The following is a 20,180-nucleotide window of genomic DNA, read 5'->3' as shown; positions in this document are numbered from 1 at the left end:
GACAGACAGACAGACAGATAGATAGATAGATAGATAGATAGATAGATAGATAGATAGATAGACAGACAGACAGACAGACAGACAGACAGACAGACAGACAGACAGACAGACAGACAGACAGACAGATAGATAGATAGATAGATAGATAGATAGATAGATAGATACATATAGATAGATAGATAGATAGACAGACAGACAGACAGACAGACAGACAGACAGACAGACAGACAGATAGATAGATAGATAGATAGATAGATAGATAGATAGATAGATACATATAGATAGATAGATAGACTGATAGATAGATAGATAGACTGACAGACAGACAGACAGACAGACAGACAGACAGACAGACAGACAGACAGACAGATAGATAGATAGATAGATAGATAGATAGATAGATAGATACATATAGATAGATAGATAGATAGACAGACAGACAGACAGACAGACAGACAGACAGACAGACAGACAGATAGATAGATAGATAGATAGATAGATAGATAGATAGATAGATACATATAGATAGATAGATAGACTGATAGATAGATAGATAGACTGACAGACAGACAGACAGACAGACAGACAGACAGACAGACAGACAGACAGACAGATAGATAGATAGATAGATAGATAGATAGATAGATAGATAAGATAATCCATCTATCTGATCAAATTGGTTAGCAGTTTTCCATCTGTTAGTGGGCCCAAATGATCGTTTCCGATCTATATTACAATCCAATCGGATGATCGATCATCTGGGGAATAGTATCATTAATAGCCACCTTTAGAGAGACAGACCGATGCTGTAAATAGATATAGAGACATCCTACTAGTGCAGCCTGTCAGACAAGCTGTGGGAAGCTGGAGCCTCAGTCTGATAGATGAATATTGGATAAGATATAGCCCATGTGACAGTCCCCTCGTCCTCCTGTGATGCTGGGACTATAGCTGGGCTGGCAGCAATCACTGAGAGGCGGGAGGAGGGGAGGAGAGCAGCAATAATTCATAGTGCGCCCCCCCCTCCCCCCCCCGGACGTTTCACAATCTGCTCATCTTGTGGCCTGCCTGGAAGAAGCCGTCCATCTAACAAGTGCAGGAGGGACCCCGCTGTGCTGCTCCATCCATAATTCATCAGCTCAGAGTGGAGAGTGCGTGTGTGCTGACTTCACGCTATATCTACACCAACAACAACACTATACATCCTCCAATCATCCAATACACAAACAACAACACTATACATCCCCCAATCACCCAATACACCAACACTATACATCCCTCAGCCAGCCTGTCAGAAAATCTCATATTAATGCAGAGATATTATTATCTCCATTTTGTTTTAAAGAGAACCCGAGGCGGGGTTCTTCCATCGCAATCCATATACAGAGGCTGGGTCTGTCTATAGAGCCCAACCTCTGTTGCTAGTTAGTTCCCTCCAAAGCCCCCTCTGCGCGCTGTCAGACCCCATAAAACACAGCCGCACTATGCGGCTGTGTTTACCTCACTACTGTCAGTCTCGGCTGCTCCCCCCGCCTCCTGAACCGATCCGGTCCCCGCCTGCGTCCCTTCCCTCCAATCAGCGGCGAGGGAAGGGACGTGGGCGGGGACCAGAGCGATTCAGGAGGCGGGGAGCGGCGAGACTGACAGTAGTGAGCTAAACACAGCCGGCTGCGTGTCGCCAGCGCGGCTGTGTTTTATGGGGTCTTACAGCGCGCAGGGGGGAGCTTTGGAGGGAACTAACTAGCAACAGAGGCTGGGCTCTATAGAGAGACCCAGCCTCTGTATATAGATTGCGATGGAAGAACCCCGCCTCCGGTTCTCTTTAAGCTGATTATATATGTTTAAAATGTTCTGCAGATTATTTCAGTGAATTTCAAGATTTTACGATTATAAGCAGAGTTATTCTTTAATCAGAGTTAGATTATTGGTTAGAGTAACCCTTAGTGTCATTTTCTGCAGTAAGCTGTCTGTTCCCTTTACAAGGTTATGTTTATATTAAGATAATGCTGGAGAAATGTTCTGATTTTACTCAGATCTGGCTGTAATGCCTGCTTAGCAAGGTTCGCCCATCAGAGACATGCACCGCAGAAGCTAAGCCTGCTATACGCGGATATATTAATCATGTATAGTGATTATAGAGTTATTAATTAATGATCAATAATAGACCTATACATTAAGATAAATAAGTTTGCTTTCTATATAATTTAGCATGTTATTAAAGCAGATGGCTGTTTGTTATGAATACAAAACCAAACCAACAAGCCATGTGAACAAGACAGTACAACCTGTGACCACAGGGGGCGTTCACAAATCCCCTTAAAGTGAACCTAAAGCCAATGAAAAAAAATGAGATTAACTCACCTGGGGCTTCCCTCAGCCCCCTGTAGCCGATCGGTGCCCTCGCAGCCCCGCTCCGATGGTCCAGCACCCGCCAGCGAACACTTCCACTTCCAGGAGGCCGCAATAGCAGCATAGGGGACGATATACAGGCTGGGAACACGAACAATCACTCGCGTTCCCATGCCTGTCGGCCGATGACGGCCAAATCGGAAGTGTTCGCCGGCGGGTCCTGGACCATCGGAGCGGGGCTGCGAGGGCACCGATCGGCTGCAGGGGGCTAAGAGAAGCCCCAGGTGCGTTAATCTCATTTTTTTTTAACTGGCTTTAGGTTCACTTTAATGATGTACCAAAGAACATACCATATTTTTAGAACATAAGATAAGCTTGAACATACACATATATCTTGGCGTCCATCAGATCCAGAAAGAGGTCATAAGGACACCACTTGGGTCATAAGAGCTAATTAAAATGTTATTGATGTAATTTTGATTAGAAAAGACGTAGAGTGCTTACGTTAATAAGCCAAGTAGCGTCATATATGTATGCACCTGCTCAGATAACCCGATAGTTTAAAATGTCACAAAATGTCAGAATGTACCAGTTAAAAATAAGTTTGAATTTTGTGCGTCACCATAAAATCCCCTAACAGACGCCATCTTAGAAACATTACAATAAAAAGCCCTGGCAGGCTGGTATATTTCATCATTAAGCCTGAAACTCTACTGAGATAGACTGAGGCCTAGAGACACTACCTTCTACTGTGATTCTAGAACCCAAGAGAGGTATTATGCATTATTCTTGGTGAATTTAATGACAATAGCTTATATAGACGCTAAAGAATTGTCATTTCAAACTTCAGCAGTTTTAACTTTTGTACGCTATACTTCATATACAATCAGTAAGCATTACTATTTAAATGCAATTGCAAGCTTAGGGACAACTACCCAGCTTTGCTTGAGGAAGGTATATCTACCTTAAAGTTCTTTATACAAGAATAGAACTCTATATACCATTTTTAAGGATAAAGCTATATTTGTCTGTACCATACACGGTACAATCTCAAGACAATTATGGATGGAGGATAAAATCTACAGCAGAAGAGTTGCTATATTGATATGGAGTTGTTTCACTAAAGGAACTTTGAAAATGTATATAGGATAATGGACAATAACTGGGGAGATGTACAGTGGCTTGCAAAAGTATTCGGCCCCCTTGAAGTTTTCCACATTTTGTCACATTACTGCCACAAACATGAATCAATTTTATTGGAATTCCACGTGACAGACCAATACAAAGTGGTGTACATGTGAGAAGTGGAACAAAAATTGTACATGATTCCATACATTTTTTTACAAATAAATAACTGCAAAGTGGGGTGTGCGTAATTATTCAGCTCCCTGAGTTGATACTTTGTAAAACCACCTTTTGCTGCAATTACAGCTGCCAGTCTTTTAGGGTATGTCTCTACCAGCTTTGCACATCTAGAGACTGAAATCCTTGCCCATTCTTCTTTGCAAATCAGCTCCAGCTCAGTCAGATTAGATGGACAGCGTTTGTGAACAGCAGTTTTCAGATCTTGCCACAGATTCTCGATTGGATTTAGATCTGGACTTTGACTGGGCCATTCTAACACATGGATATGTTTTGTTTTAAACCATTCCATTGTTGCCCTGGCTTTATGTTTAGGGTCGTTGTCCTGCTGGAAGGTGAACCTCCGCCCCAGTCTCAAGTCTTTTGCAGACTCCAAGATGTTTTCTTCCAAGATTGCCCTGTATTTGGCTCCATCCATCTTCCCATCAACTCTGACCAGCTTCCCTGTCCCTGCTGAAGAGATGCACCCCCCGAGCATGATGCTGCCACCACCATATTTGACAGTGGGGATTGTGTGTTCAGCATGATGTGCAGTGTTAGTTTTCCACCACACATAGCGTTTTGCATTTTTGGCCAAAAAGTTCCATTTGGTCTCATCTGACCAGAGCACCTTCTTCCACATGGTTGCTGTGTCCCCCACATGGACTGCAAATGTGACTTATATCAGTCAGCAAGCAAACATTTTATGCTCAGAACCTGGGATCCCCGCAGAGGCCTGTCAGGTTCAACCATTTTAGGGAACACACGCTGCACATAAAGCAGTCTGCGATTGCCCAGGAGGAGTGAGCAACAAACTACACTGCTTACATCAGCCAATAAATGGGCAGTTAGTGTTTAAAGGGAACCTAAACTGAGAGGGATATGGATGTTTCCTTTTAATCAATACCAGTTGCCTGGCAGTCCTGCTGATCCCTTTGGCTGAAGTAGGGCTGAATTACACACCTGAAACAAGCATGCAGCTAAGCCAGTCTGCCTTCAGTCAGAGCACCTGATCTGCTGCATGCTTGTTCAGGGGCTGTGGCTGAAAGTATTGGCAACACAGGATCAGCAGGAGAGTCAGGCAACTGGTATTATGTTAAAAGGAAAAATCCATATCCTTCTCAGTTTAGGTTCCCTTTAACAATCTGCTTGCAATCAGAATCACATCGCTAAATGCTTGTAGTGGGAAAGGGCCCTTACACTTTTCAGCGTTTCTACTTTGCTCTAAAAGATTCTTTACAGCAAAAAAGGTACGAACATAAAAAAACTGGTAGCAGAAAAGCATTCAAACAGTTAAACACAGCACTTTCTCCTTCAAGCCGGCTGCACACATGGCAGAAACGCAGGCGGAGCGGGAAACACAGCGTTTTATGCAGCAATATTAGTCTATGGGACGCAGAAGGACCAGCGTTCCACCTGCGATTTACAGTAAGAGTTCTGCAGACGCTGGCAGTGTTGCATAATATTCAGGCTGGCTGCCAAAACGCACATTATGAAAGTCTATGGTAACGCATATGCATTGCATTTTCCATGCGTTTTCTCCAACGTTTCTAATTAAAAAGTAAAGCTCTCTGATGCGTTTCCGCTTCCTGTTGTCTTCCTAAGGATTTGCATATATTTCATTTAAAAAAAACGCATAGAAAACGCATATGCGGTTTCTATAAGTGCACGGCAATTGCATACAGACACATGCAATACGCATGAAAAACGCATCTGCATGCAAAAACCGCAAAACTCAAACGCACGAAAAGCGCAGTAAGACGCATTACCTTAACGCAAACGCAACTGCGGTAAACTCTAGAAGAAAACGTTATGTTATATGTGATCCCAGCCTCAGTGGGAAGCTTAGCGCTGTTGCCTAACTTAAGTAATTACAATATTAGCTAATAAGAAAACAAACAAGATAATATAAACACTGCTAGCAGTGTCTCAGCTGAATACAAGCAAAAGGGTACACAGGAGAACACACATTCTCACTGGGTACATTGCAATATATAATACAGCAGCTATGCAATAAAACTGCTGAAACTGAGCTGAGAAGCAGAAAGAGCTGAGAAGTGATCGCTAGATAGATTTCAGTACATAAATACAGCAGCTATGCAATAAAATGTAATGGTAGCTTTTAGAGCAGATAAACTGTACTTTGGGAACCTGTAACTTGTACCCAGACAGTAATACTTGTGTACAAAAGCAAATATGATAACTATACGGGTAATAAAAAACAGGAAAACATGTTTTTCCTGAATGTTATGTCAGAGTTATATCCCACTTTAAAGGGACTCCGAGCAGTGCAGAAACTATGGAAAGATGCATATCATTTTAAAGCTCTCTTTCTCCTCTTTCCAATGATATATAAACTGCCGCCCTACGCCTTTTAGTTTTCGCTATTTTCGCAATTGAAATTGTCACGGCCACGATTTCAATCGCGAAAATAGAGAAAACTAAAAGGCGTAGGGCGACGATTTAGGTGTCGCCAGAAAGAGGCGAAAGAGAGCATTAAAATGATATCCATCTTTCCATAGTTACATTGTATTACACAGGGTGACACTTTCCCCAGTGTCAGCAGCTCCATTCAGCAGAATGGAGCTGCTGACTTTAGGAAAAAGTCGTCCAGTGTAATACAAGTAACTATGGAAAGATGGATATCATTTTAAAGCTCTCTTTCTCCTCTTTCTGGCGACACCTAAATCGTCGACCTACGCCTTTTAGTTTTCTCTATTTTCGCGACAATTTCAATTGCTAAAATAGCAAAAACTAAAAGGCGTAGGGTGGCGGTTTATATATCATTGGAAAGAGGAGAAAGAGAGCTTTAAAATGATATGCATCTTTCCATAGTTTCTGCACTGCTCGGAGTCCCTTTAAGTTTTCTGCCTGTATGAATCAGTTTTTGAAATTTTTGTGTATATCTTTTTTTTTTTTTGAGCTACAGTAGTTTATATGTGAAATTTCGGGTTGTGATTTTTCTTTTCTGTGCCTTCCAATCAAGTTAATTTTACATAAAAATGTTTGTAATAACTAAATTTGCATGCAATTTTTCTGCATTTCCATTGACTTCCATTAAATGCGATTCACACGTTGCACGCAGGAAAAAAACAACACTGGCGCGCAATTTAAAACCCAAATTGCGTACAAACGCACGTAAAAAGTGGTCAGCACTGAAATACACTTAGGCCTCGTTCACATTGGGTGCATTGAGAAACGTGTAAAAGCGCATGATAAAAAAACGCATGCATTTGTGCGCGCTTTAGTATGCGTTTCAGTACGTTGCGGTGCGCTTTTTTAAAGTATGTTTTGCTTAGTGTGGCAGTAGTAGTTGTCAATAAAGATTTGTTTTCAAATGAAAATGTGGTTTTTTTTAAATTTGGGGTAAAAAACACATGCGTTTCTATGTGCTAAAAAAAGCGCACCCATTCACTTGCATTGATGTGCGCTTTACAGCTCAACACACAGAAATGCATGCCACGCTACGTTTCTGTAACGCAGCTCAGTGCAGCGCATAGATGTAAACCAGGCACATTTAATCACCTGGGAAAATCAATACCTTGCAGAACGCACAGCACAATGCGCTCTGAAAAGCGCACAAAAACGTACCTAGTGTGAACGAGGCCTTAAAATGCGACAAATGCGATTTTATAAATCATGAAACATGGCCTTAGACCTCGTGTATAAAGCATCTGGCTGTGGAATATAGTTATTACACTCTCCAAGCTAATTTCTACGTATGCTCAGAATGGTGGAATGCAAATTTTATGCATAAGTACTAATTTACTATTACTAATGTAATAACTTCCTTAGAACATGATAGAAAACAAAATAAAGAAACATTTAATTCCAACTTGCTTAAAGGAGTCATCAGGCAATCTATAATAAAATGAGTGGTACTTACTGGGGGCTTCCTCCAGCTCCGAGCTCCCAGGCTGACCCTTGCCGCAGCTCTGCCCACAGCCGTTCGCCGCAGGTCCGTCCCGGTCCCCGGCGATGATGTCAGAGCAACCTGGAGGTCGCTCTGTACTGCGCCTGCGTGAGCGGCGCTGTCAATCACCGCCACGTGGGTCGGAGCGGACTGCGCAAGCGCAGAACTACTACCAACTGCGCAGTCTGCTCCGGCCCACGTGGTGGTGATTGACAGCGCCGCTCACACAGGCGCAGTACAGAGAGCGACCTGGAGGTCGCTCTGACGTCATCGTCGGGGACCGGACGGACCTGCGGCGAACGGCTGCGGGCAGAGCTGCGGCGAGGGAGGTCCTGGGAGTTTGGAGCTGGAGGAAGCCCCCGGTAAGTACCACTCATTTTATTATAGTTTGCCTGACAACTCCTTTAACTTCTTTTTTGTGTGTTAAAAAACAGCCACCCCACAATGGAGTTGATGCACTGTGCGCTGGTAATACTACTGTGCTATTACTATTACTACTGCCATCAGTGTACCATGGGCACTTACAACGGGTATTACCATAATAACGCTGTAATTATGTACCGCCGGTCGGGCTAATAGTGCAACGGTATTATATTGCATTGCCCATGCACAGCAATATTACCGGCGCATACTGCATCAACACCACTGTTCCTAAAAGAGACGGCCAGGCAGGGAGTGTAAAAGCATCGGCTGGTCACGAGGTTAGTGAAGGTGTGTCTCTGGAGCAGAGGGCAGATTCCAGGCTTGTAAAGACATTTAATATACTCTGGGGCCCACTAGATATCGCAAAATGTAAGAGCTTTTTGTAGTGGTTAAACACTTTTAATATTATTACGAGTGATTAGCGATTTCCTTTTGTGTGTGTGTATGGCGGTGGTCCTGGGTGGGAAAATCGCTTTGTACAATGGATTGAAAGGCGATTTTGCAGTAATCTTTACTTTGTATTGGATCGCAATTGCTCCTAAAATGCTGCAGGACCCGCATATCACTATTAGAATTGCCAGTGATTCCAAAGCATGGCTAAAACAGCTCCTAGGGTCAGTTTTGGAAATTCATTGCTAACTGCAGGCTGAAATGGAAGGGCTACAAACAACCCTCCCCTGCCAATAACCCCTCCAACCCCCCCCTCCCCTTACAAAAAAAAAAACTAACATAACAAATACAATGCCTTAGCCTACTCCAGGTTGACCGTTCCTGAGCCCCACTGCCATCTGGGAGAAGATTAGCTCTCACCATCTCACCCAATGAGGTCACGGGTAGGCGGCATGTCCAAGCTGCTACTCTGTTATCCTCCTATAGAGGTGAATGGGAGATGTGGGGGGGGGGGGGGGCAGTGGAAGGGTGGAGTTTGGACTGCCCGTTCTCAGAGTTTCTATACCGGGGAGCTGAGGTCTGTACCCTGTATGCAGTTGTACAGCGCCACGGAAGATGCTGACGCTATATACTTCAATAATAATAATCTGCCAGTTTGTGATTACCGTGCTTGTAGGATGAGTCTATCTTGTGACTGTCACATGACAGCTGACTGTGCTCTTCTTCTTGTTGAGACACAGGCGATGGAAAGCAAGCTTCTGATTGGAGGGAAGAACATCATCGACCACACCAACGAGCAGCAGAAGATGCTGGAGATCAAGAGGCAGGAGATCGCAGAGCAGGTGGGTGAGATGCTCCGGGATAGACCATTGCACGGGTACTCAGGACTGCGCGGTGGCAGCGGCTGTGTGCAGGGAGATCGCAGAGCAGGTGGGTGAGGGGCTCCGGGATAGACCATTGCACAGGTACTCAGGACTGCGCGGTGGCAGCGGCTGTGTGCAGGGAGGGAGCTGAACCTTAGGCGGGGTACTCCGTGTCACTCCAGGCCTCCTGCCTGCTTCCGGGACCTGCACTGATAGATCGGAATACCCCATCACATCATACCCATTGTACAGATTGAGGCCTCTTGCACACTGCAAGCAATTCAGATTCAGATTCCGCTTTTTAATCTGTTTTTACTTCAGATTCAGATTCAGATTTGCAGTTTGCTCCTTGCACACTGCAAATCTGAATCTGAATCGGAGGTAAAAACTGATTAAAAAGCGGAATCTGAATCGGAATCGCGTGCAGTGTGCAAGAGGCCTGAAAGAACTTTCCTTTTGCATCTGGACTCAAAGGACAACTATAGAGAAACATTGTAACATTTCAAATATATGTTTATAAGAAGTACTGTATTTGTCTCTCCCTGTGTCCCCCATGTGTCCACCTCTGCCCTCCTTGTGATCTTCTCTATGTCCCTTTGTGTCCCCTGTGTCCTCCTCTGCATGGACACAGTACAGGGAGCCCCCGACCTTGCGGCGGTTTGGAGATTCGTATTGGCAGGCGTTCACAAGTCAGGAACTCCCTGCATTTGGACTATAAGACGCAGTGACTTATTTATCCTACTTTTGGGGGAGAAAAAGTGAGTCTAATGCTGGGAATACACGGTACGTTTTTGCCGCTCGATTGAGCCATTTAGATGGCTCGATTGATCATTTCTGACATGTCCGATCACCCGCCCAATCGATTCTGCATGGGGACAATGGAAAAAGATAAGGAAAACGAGCGGAAGATAAGAGAATCGGGCGTGGAATCGAGCGGGGAATCGATCAGGCGGCAGAATCGAGCCGCAGAAATGCACTGTGTATTCCCAGCATTATAGTCCAAAAAATACAGTAGATTTCTTCCAGAGTAAAATGCACTATAAATCACTTTTTCACCTATGTCCTATGTTACAGTAAGCAGTAAAAACCTGACAGATCTTACAGGTTTTGGACTAGTCCAATTTCTCATGGGGGATTCTCAGCATTTCATTTATTCCTTACAAAAGCATTCCCTGGAAATGATCTACACTACATAAGGATGCCAGCCAGCCTCCCTACTGGATTGCATGCTATTGTGGCAGCTGGACTGAGCAACTGCCATTCAGGAAGTGATTTTAAAAATAGAGTATAAAGAGTACAATGAGAATCCCCCATGAGGAGATGAACTAGTCCAAAAACTTTTTTTTTTTTTTTTTTTTTACTGCCTACAGTAAGTGACAGTGAGATAGGAAAAAATGAATTTGTACTACATTTTACTCAGGGAAAAAATGTACATTTTATACATACACATACATTTTTTGCGGCAGTGGTATTTCTACTGTGGGATGGCTGGCGTGGTTTATTTAGCCAATGTTAAAGAGAGTCTGAAGTCTTTCAAAATTCCTCTTTTTATTTCACATTTATATTTAGCAATATCAGCAGTGCTAGGACGCTGCATTCCCGCGGCAGAACGCAAAATTCAACGACTTTCCAGGTTGTGGTTTTGCTCCCCGGGGAGGCAGAGCTTTGGGCTGGAGCTCTGCCTCCATTAACGTCAATCTCCGCACGGATCTTCGCCCCTTCCCCGCCCCTCTCAGTGAAAGAAGGGCGGGGAGAGGCGGCGATCAGCGTGGATTGACGTGAGTAGAGGCAGAGCTCCAGCCCAAAGCTCTGCCTCTACCAGGAAGCGATCCCCTCATTTTGCCCCGGGGATTTGGGGTATTTAATTACATCACTCCGCCACGGGAATTAGCTATGCTTATATTGCTGAAGATAAATGTCAAATAAAAAGAGGAATTTTAGAAGGCTTCAGACCCTCTTCTCTGCTGCGGAGTAGAAAAGTGGTTAGCATGGGTACCATGTGTTTCATCACTGGATGCTACTCATAGCGTTGGATGAGCTGAGACAACAGGACCTACTGGGGCGGGTGATTCTGGATCTTCAGGATGGCTTTGCAGGACAAGGCAGTTCCCTGGCATCTAGTGGTCCTCTCTCCCTCATCTATACAGTTCCCTGGTGTCTAGTGGTCCTCTCTCCCTCATCTATACAGTTCCCTGCTGTCTAGTGGTCCTCTCTCCCTCATCTATACAGTTCCCTGGTGTCTAGTGGTCCTCTCTCCCTCATCTATACAGTTCCCTGCTGTCTAGTGGTCCTCTCTCCCTCATCTATACAGTTCCCTGGTGTTTAGTGGTCCTATCTCCCTCATTTATACAGTTCCCTGGTGTCTAGTGGTCCTCTCTCCCTCATCTATACAGTTCTCTGGTGTCTAGTGGTCCTCTCTCCCTCATCTATACAGTTCCCTGGTGTCTAGTGGCCCTCTCTCCCTCATCTATACAGTTCCCTGGTGTCTAGTGGTCCTCTCTCCCTCATCTATACAGTTCCCTGGTGTCTAGTGGTCCTCTCTCCCTCATCTATACAGTTCCCTGCTGTCTAGTGGTCCTCTCTCCCTCATCTATACAGTTCCCTGGTGTCTAGTGGTCCTCTCTCCCTCATCTATACAGTTCCCTGGTGTCTAGTGGTCCTCTCTCCCTCATCTATACAGTTCTCTGGTGTCTAGTGGTCCTCTCTTCCTCATCTATACAGTTCCCTGCTGTCTAGTGGTCCTCTCTCCCTCATCTATACAGTTCTCTGGTGTCTAGTGATCCTCTCTCCCTCATCTATACAGTTCCCTGGTGTCTAGTGGTCCTCTCTCCCTCATCTATACAGTTCCCTGGTGTCTAGTGGCCCTCTCTCCCTCATCTATACAGTTCACTGCTGTCTAGTGGTCCTCTCTCCCTCATCTATACAGTTCTCTGGTGTCTAGTGGTCCTCTCTCCCTCATCTATACAGTTCCCTGGTGTCTAGTGGTCCTCTCTCCCTCATCTATACAGTTCCCTGCTGTCTAGTGGCCCCCTCTCCCTCATCTATACAGTTCCCTGGTGTCTAGTGGTCCTCTCTCCCTCATCTATACAGTTCCCTGGTGTTTAGTGGCCCTCTCTCCCTCATCTATACAGTTCCCTGGTGTCTAGTGGTCCTCTCTCCCTCATCTATACAGTTCTCTGGTGTCTAGTGGTCCTCTCCCCCTCATCTATACAGTTCCCTGGTGTCTAGTGGTCCTCTCTCCCTCATCTATACAGTTCCCTGGTGTCTAGTGGTCCTCTCTTCCTCATCTATACAGTTCCCTGCTGTCTAGTGGTCCTCTCTCCCTCATCTATACAGTTCCCTGGTGTCTAGTGGTCCTCTCTCCCTCATCTATACAGTTCCCTGGTGTCTAGTGGCCATCTGCTTTCTCTGGTGTCTAGTGCCCCCCCCCCAAAAAAAGCTCCCTGGTATCTAGTGCATCCCCACTTCCCTGATGATCTAGCTTACCCTCCATTATAGCTTCTCTGGTGATCTAGAGTGGGCCAAACATAATTCAAAGTGGGGAAACCACCTGAGGGCCAAATCTGATGGCTCTGAGGGCCATATTTGGCCCACGGGCTGGAGTTTGACATGTGTGTACTAGACTGAATAAGACTTTAGGGTACACCCGTAGATGGCATGGTGACTAGTGATAATCATAATCTGCTAATTACGATTACGCGAAATTACGCGTATATTTTCACAATTACATCTATTCGTAATTACAAATCCGTAATTCAATTGACCTTGTATAATCATCTGTAATTATACATGAATTTTGTGCCGACTTTTGAGGTGAATAACAAATCCCCCAAATCCCCCATACATGGTGTTGCTACCAAAATTGCAACCTATGTTCAGGAAAAACAGTGGGTACAAGTCAGAAAAATAATTTTTCAAAAGACCATGTAGTAGTAGAAAAAATGCAAAGAAAAATGGTTTTTAAACCCAGAATAATATGTTTAAAAATTTTTTTTTGTATATTTAAAATCTATTTTCTCAAAAACTACATGGTCTTTTTGAACAATTCTTTTTGTGACTTGTACCCACCATTTTTCTTAACATGTATAGCAATTTTGGTAGCAACACCATGTATGGGGGCTTCGGCACAAAATTACGCGTAAATTAATGCTTAATTACGAATGGTAATAAACTACAAAATTAATTACGTAATTCCCCCGAAATTACACATTACGATTACGAAGAGAGTGCGGTTGGCACTACAGCAGTTGGAATAACCTTGAGCGGGGAGCTGGCAGGGCCCACTTTGCTTCACTCACTATGGTGAGGGTGCGTGCTCTAATCGTAACAGCAAAACTGTATTGGAGAAAGGAGGGGAGGAGAAATTTGGCAGTGCAAAGCTCCATTTATTGCATAGTGAGACACAATAGGCAATACACTTCAACGTGATAAAGTTGCAACATACCAGTGTCAGAAGCGGTGTGGGTGACAGTGGGTGCAATGCATTGTTAGCCTTATGCCCGTTTTGCGCAATCTAGCGCTTCCGCGGAGGCTCTTATTGAGCTTTGCAGTGCTGATCTTCTCCTCTCCTCCTTTCTCCAATACATTACGATTACGATGCGTAATTGCATATTACGATGCACATGGGCGTCATTTCTGCTCATCACTAATGGTGAGCCTGTATTATGAAGGCACATGTACCGATGTCTGACATTTTTTTGTGTCTTTCCTGCTCCACAGAAGCGGCGTGAGCGTGAGATTCTGCAGCAGATGCTCATCCGGGACGAGGAGACGGTGGAGCTCCGAGGGACGTTCACGTCTCTGCAGCAAGAGGTGGAGATGAAGACCAAGAAGTTGAAAAAGGTGAGAACTCTTCCTTCTCCCTCTGACTACCTATCTATTCATTGGCCATATTAATTGCCCAAAACATTACATCTGATTAACTCAGGTTCCTGGGCTGGAGATCACTGGAGAACATAAGGATGCCTGCAGACCTGGATTAAAAATGGCCAGCTATTAGGTGGCAGGAGTTGGCAACCATCGCCTTCATCAAATCACCTGGAAGTTGGGGTTGTGTGACAGGGCAGTTTCTAAGCCAAATTGCACCCAGAGGGTTTAAAAATTACGCCTCCCCCCCCCCCTCCCCGTGGACTTGCGAACCCTCTTTAGGGACAGTCACACTGCCACAGGTCATAAGTAGATCTGCCACTTATCCAGGAGATAGCAGGGGCCAGGAAAACACACAGGAGAAGAGAGCCCAGAAAGCCGACTCCTCCATGGGTGCCGCGCACTGACAGCCTGCAGTACCGCTACAGGGCATCAGGTGACATCACGCGGTGGTGACGTGATGATGACTTGACGTCTGACGCAGGCAGCCCAGGAGGAGTCAAGGAAGGTGATCACGCTGGTAATCTTCTTCCATTTGGCTGCACTGTCTGTCACCAACTTCCTGGCGGTTATGTCCTTCTACCTGCGCCCCCCTTCTTCTACTTGCCGGTCTGCGCTCAGGGCAGTCGCCCTGCCCAAGAAACGGCCCTGTTGTGTGATTACAGTTGTGTACAAGCACACTGCCGAGAACTTGTGTGGTTTTAATGAAACAGATAAAAAAACAGATAAAGGACAAGTCTAAAGGCCAAATAGTGTAGTGAGCAGAAACACTCGATTGTGATGTGGTGCACGCAACACACCGCAGAAATGAAGCTTCATAGAACCCTGTGCCATGGTGCAGTGAGGGTCATATGCATAGGCCCACCCCCTGGTTAGTGATGTACTTCCTGTGTGCAGCGCTGTTCCATGTCTGCTGCAAAATCATAACAAATGCAGAATTTCCTTCTAAGATGGTTATTCTGTTTCCAGCTCTATGCCAAGCTGCAGGCGGTGAAAGGAGAGATCCAGGACCAGCATGACGAGTATGTGCGGGTGAGGCAAGACCTGGAGCAAGCGCAGAATGAGCAGACCCGGGAACTGAAATACAAGTGAGTGCAACGGGGCGTTTCATGCCAGGAAATCCCGTACAAAGCCTATCGTCCCAGCATATCTGCATCATCCCAGCCCTGACATCTGCCTTTTCCTTCCCAACACTGACATCTGCCACATCCCAGCCCTGACATCTGCCTTTTCCTTCCCAACACTGACATCTGCCACATCCCAGCCCTGACATCTGCCTTTTCCTTCCCAACACTGACATCTGCCTTTTCCTTCCAAACACTGACTTCTGCCTTTACTCTTTCCAACACTGACATCTGCCCCTTTCCAACACTGATATCTGACTCTTCCTATCACTGACATCTGCCTCTTTCCAACACTGACATCTGCCTTTACTCCTCCCAACACTGACATCTGCCTTTACTCTTCCCAACACTGATATCTGCTTTTACTCCTCCCAACATTGACATCTGCCTCTTCCCAACACTGACATCTGCCTTTACTCTTCCCAACACTGACATCTGCCTTTACTCTTCCCAACACTGACATCTGCCTTTACTCTTCCCAACACTGACATCTGCCTTTACTCTTCCCAACACTGACATCTGCCTTTACTTCTACCAACACTGACATCTGCCTTTACTCCTACCAACACTGACATCTGCCTTTACTCTTCCCAACACTGACATCGGCCTTTACTCTTCCCAACACTGATATCTGCCTTTACTCTTCCCAACACTGACATCTGCCTATTCCCAACACTGACATCTGCCTTTACTCTTCCCAACACTGACATCTGCCTTTACTCTTCCCAACACTGACATCTGCCTTTACTCTTCCCAACACTGACATCTGCCTTTACTCCTACCAACACTGACATCTGCCTTTACTCCTACCAACACTGACATCGGCCTTTACTCTTCTCAACACTGACATCGGCCTTTACTCTTCCCAACACTGATATCTGCCTTTACTCTTCCCAACACTGACATCGGCCTTTACTCTTCCCAGCACTGACATCTGTCTATTCCCAACACTGACATCTGCCTTTACTCTTCCCAACACTGACATTTGCCTTTTCTCCTCCCAACACTGACATTTGCCTTTTCTCCTCCCAACACTGACAGCTGCCTCTTCCCAGCACTGACATCTGCCGTTACTCTTCCCAGCAGTGACATCTGCCTTTACTCTTCCCAGCACTGACATCTGCCGTAACTCTTCCCAACACTGACATCCATCTTCACTCTTCCCATCACTGACATCTGCCTTTACTCCTCCCATCACTGACATCTGCCTCTTCCCAGCACTGACTTCTGCCTTTACTCTTCCCAGCACTGACTTCTGTCTTTACTCTTCCCAGCACTGACTTCTGTCTTTACTCTTCCCAGCACTGACATCTGCCTCTTCCCAGCACTGACTTCTGTCTTTACTCTTCCCAACACTGACATCTGCCTTTACTCTTCCCAGCACTTACATCTGCTTTTACTCCTCCCAAAACTGACATCTGCCTTTACTCTTCCCAGCACTGACATCTGCCTCTTTACAACACTGACTTCTGCCTTTACTCTTCCCAACACTGACTTCTGCCTTTACTGTTCCCAACACTGACATCTGCCTTTACTGTTCCCAACACTGACATCTGCCTTTACTGTTCCCAACACTGACATCTGCCTTTACCCCTCCCAACACTGACATCTGCCTTTACTCTTCCCAACACTGACATCTGCCTGTACTCTTCCCAACACTGACATCTGCCTGTACTCTTCCCAACACTGACATCTGCCTTTACTCCTACCAACACTGACATCTGCCTTTACTCCTACCAACACTGACATCGGCCTTTACTCTTCCCAACACTGACATCGGCCTTTACTCTTCCCAACACTGATATCTGCCTTTACTTTTCCCAACACTGACATCGGCCTTTACTCTTCCCAGCACTGACATCTGTCTATTCCCAACACTGACATCTGCCTTTACTCTTCCCAACACTGACATTTGCCTTTTCTCCTCCCAACACTGACATTTGCCTTTTCTCCTCCCAACACTGACAGCTGCCTCTTCCCAACACTGACATCGGCCTTTACTCTTCCCAGCACTGACATCTGCCGTTACTCTTCCCAGCAGTGACATCTGCCTTTACTCTTCCCAGCACTGACATCTGCCGTTACTCTTCCCAACACTGACATCCATCTTCACTCTTCCCATCACTGACATCTGCCTTTACTTCTCCCATCACTGACATCTGCCTTTACTTCTCCCATCACTGACATCTGCCTTTACTCTTCCCAGCACTGACTTCTGTCTTTACTCTTCCCAGCACTGACTTCTGTCTTTACTCTTCCCAGCACTGACTTCTGTCTTTACTCTTCCCAGCACTGACATCTGCCTCTTCCCAGCACTGACTTCTGTCTTTACTCTTCCCAACACTGACATCTGCCTTTACTCTTCCCAGCACTTACATCTGCTTTTACTCCTCCCAAAACTGACATCTGCCTTTACTCTTCCCAGCACTGACATCTGCCTCTTTACAACACTGACTTCTGCCTTTACTGTTCCCAACACTGACATCTGCCTTTACTGTTCCCAACACTGACATCTGCCTTTACCCCTCCCAACACTGACATCTGCCTTTACCCCTCCCAACACTGACATCTGCCTGTACTCTTCCCAACACTGACATCTGCCTTTACTGTTTCCAACACTGACATCTGCCTGTACTTACAGGTATTTAATCATTGAAAACTTTATTCCTCCGGAGGAGAAGAACAAGATCATGAATCGCCTGTACTATGATGCAGAGGAGGATCAGTGGAAGTTCCAGCCTCTCGTACCTCCGGGGAAGTGAGTTCATCTTCTATTTATCCGTGTCCCATTACCTTACGGCATAGCTATGTTACAGGTGAAAAGCAGTGATTTTTTTAAATAGATTAAACATTAGATTTAACAAAAACGTCAAATCGAAAAATAAAAATGAGTTAACCAGCTGAGCGGTCTGGACGAGCTCAGCTCGTCCAACACCGCCAGCGGCTGCCGCTCAGGCCCTGCTGGGCCGATTTTAACGAAATAAAAAGCAGCACACGCAGCCGGCACTTTGCCAGCCGCGTGTGCTGCCTGATCGCCGCCGCTCTGCGGCGATTCGCCGCGAGCAGCGGCGAAAGAGGGCCCCCCTAGCCGCCTGAGCCCAGCGTAGCCGGAACAAAAAGTTCCGGCCAGCGCTAAGGGCTGGATCGGAGGCGGCTGACGTCAGGACGTCGGCTGACGTCGATGACGTCACTCCGCTCGTCGCTATGGCGACGATATAAGCAAAACAAGGAAGGCCGCTCATTGCGGCCTTCCTTGTTTATTCTGGGCGCCGGAGGCGATCGGAAGATCGCCTCCGGAGCGCCCTCTAGTGGGCTTTCATGCAGCCAACTTTCAGTTGGCTGCATGAAATAGTTTTTTTTTTATTTAAAAAAAACCCTCCCGCAGCCACCCTGGCGATTTAATCAGAACGCCAGGGTGGTTAAATATGGAAACCTTACCTATTCAAAATTGTCATGCTAACATTGTAATATCTACATGACCCAGGCCCTAAATACCTAAAAGGTTTGTGGAGTCCAACTCAAAACCTTTGAAAGCCAGAGCCTTCTATCATGCTGCCCCTACCCTTTAAAAAACCTTGCCACACCCAATCAAGACAGCTCCAGCCCTGGAGGCGTTAAAAAAACAACTGAAGAGCCACCTGTTTAGTCTGGCATTTATGATCACATAACTTTTCCCCTTACACATCAAACACCGCAGCTATCTACCGATCTGAGACAAGCTTATGCTCTTTGGATACTACGGGAGAAAAGCACTTTAAAATGTTTTGTTGTTGTACAGTAATTTCATTGTTAAAGTGGCATTTTGGGTTGTTCTTTCAGCAGCGCCAGCGGCAGCACAATGAAGAGGCGCCCATCCTCCGCTGTTGGATACAAGAGGCCGATAAGCCAATACGCCAGGGTGGCCATGGTGATGGGCTACCACCCAAGGTACCGGGTAAGCATCAGTTATCTCCTAAAGTAAATATAGTAAGTTAAGGATGTGTTCTCCTAGCTGAATGCCGAGTTTATGGGAGTCAGTAGTACACACAACGTTTCGGGTTCCAGTCCTTCATCAGGTCAGTCACATATTATAGGTACCTTTATCTACTCTCAAAAACTCCCCATTCTGATGGCAGGGCTGGATTTGGACATTTTACTACCCAAGGCCCACTGTCACCAACCCCGCTCCTTCCAACCACCCTGTCCTGTGCTCTACCTATCCCATTTGTTCCCCTGGTCCTGTGCTGTCATCTTGTGTTCCCCCATCCTGTGTACTTCCCTGGTCCTGTGCCCCCCCGATTCTGTGCTGTGCTTGGGGGGGGGGGGAGCACAGCACAGAATAGGGGAGCACAGGACCAGTACTCCACAGCTCACACCTGTGGAAGAAGACCGGCCGCGGACTGGGTCACTGCTGGTTTACTGCTGCGGATTACATGTCTGGCAATTAAACTGCCTTAGTGTGCCGCCCCCCTGCCGGCCCCTTGCTTCCCAGGTGCCCTAATCCATGGCCTTTGTGGCCTTGCGTCAAATCCGTCCGAGTCTGCCGGTGGAGTGCCTCTTTTGGTTTCCCGCAGTATCTCGGTGGAATGGTGTCAGCAGTCAATGGTGAGGGCGAAGTGGGGAAGCTATCCATTGTTCAGTAGTGATTACGTAATGTGCCAATTTTGCTTATGCTAAATTTTGCAATTACGATTACACATACCGTATATATACACTCGCGTATAAGCTGACCAGAGTATAAACCGACCAACCAACTGTTACCTTAAAAAAAACTGAGAAAAAAAAATGGTTGACCCGAGTATAAGCCGGGGGTGGCAAAAGCCACAGCACCACTCACAGCCATGGCCGGCCACAGCCATATATTAGAAAAGCAGCATAAATTCAGCCGATTACAGTAATAAGACAGAACATAGGCCTACAATGGAAATGGAC

The 20,180-nt window shown here is 45.9% G+C and overlaps 1 protein-coding gene across 2 annotated transcripts in view; it reads left to right on the top strand.

Moving 5' to 3' along the window:
* The window catches only part of KIF3C (kinesin family member 3C), a 111,302-nt gene that overhangs the window by 84,393 nt on the left and 6,729 nt on the right, over window positions 1-20,180 (top strand). The window contains exons 2-6 of one of the 2 annotated variants that reach the window (XM_068279922.1): window positions 9,157-9,258; window positions 13,999-14,121; window positions 15,115-15,233; window positions 17,911-18,027; window positions 19,089-19,203. In XM_068279922.1, coding sequence (XP_068136023.1) covers window positions 9,157-9,258; window positions 13,999-14,121; window positions 15,115-15,233; window positions 17,911-18,027; window positions 19,089-19,203 — 576 coding nt within the window. Of the gene's footprint in view, window positions 1-9,150; window positions 9,259-13,998; window positions 14,122-15,114; window positions 15,234-17,910; window positions 18,028-19,088; window positions 19,204-20,180 lie in introns of both variants that reach the window. The other variant, XM_068279921.1, reaches the window with a different exon arrangement.

This window comes from Hyperolius riggenbachi, chromosome 4, assembly GCF_040937935.1.
Source record: "Hyperolius riggenbachi isolate aHypRig1 chromosome 4, aHypRig1.pri, whole genome shotgun sequence".
In the NCBI taxonomy this organism is placed as follows: domain Eukaryota; kingdom Metazoa; phylum Chordata; class Amphibia; order Anura; family Hyperoliidae; genus Hyperolius; species Hyperolius riggenbachi.
The sequence above is the reverse complement of the archived record's forward strand: the minus strand, read 5'-3'. Positions and strand labels throughout refer to the sequence as shown.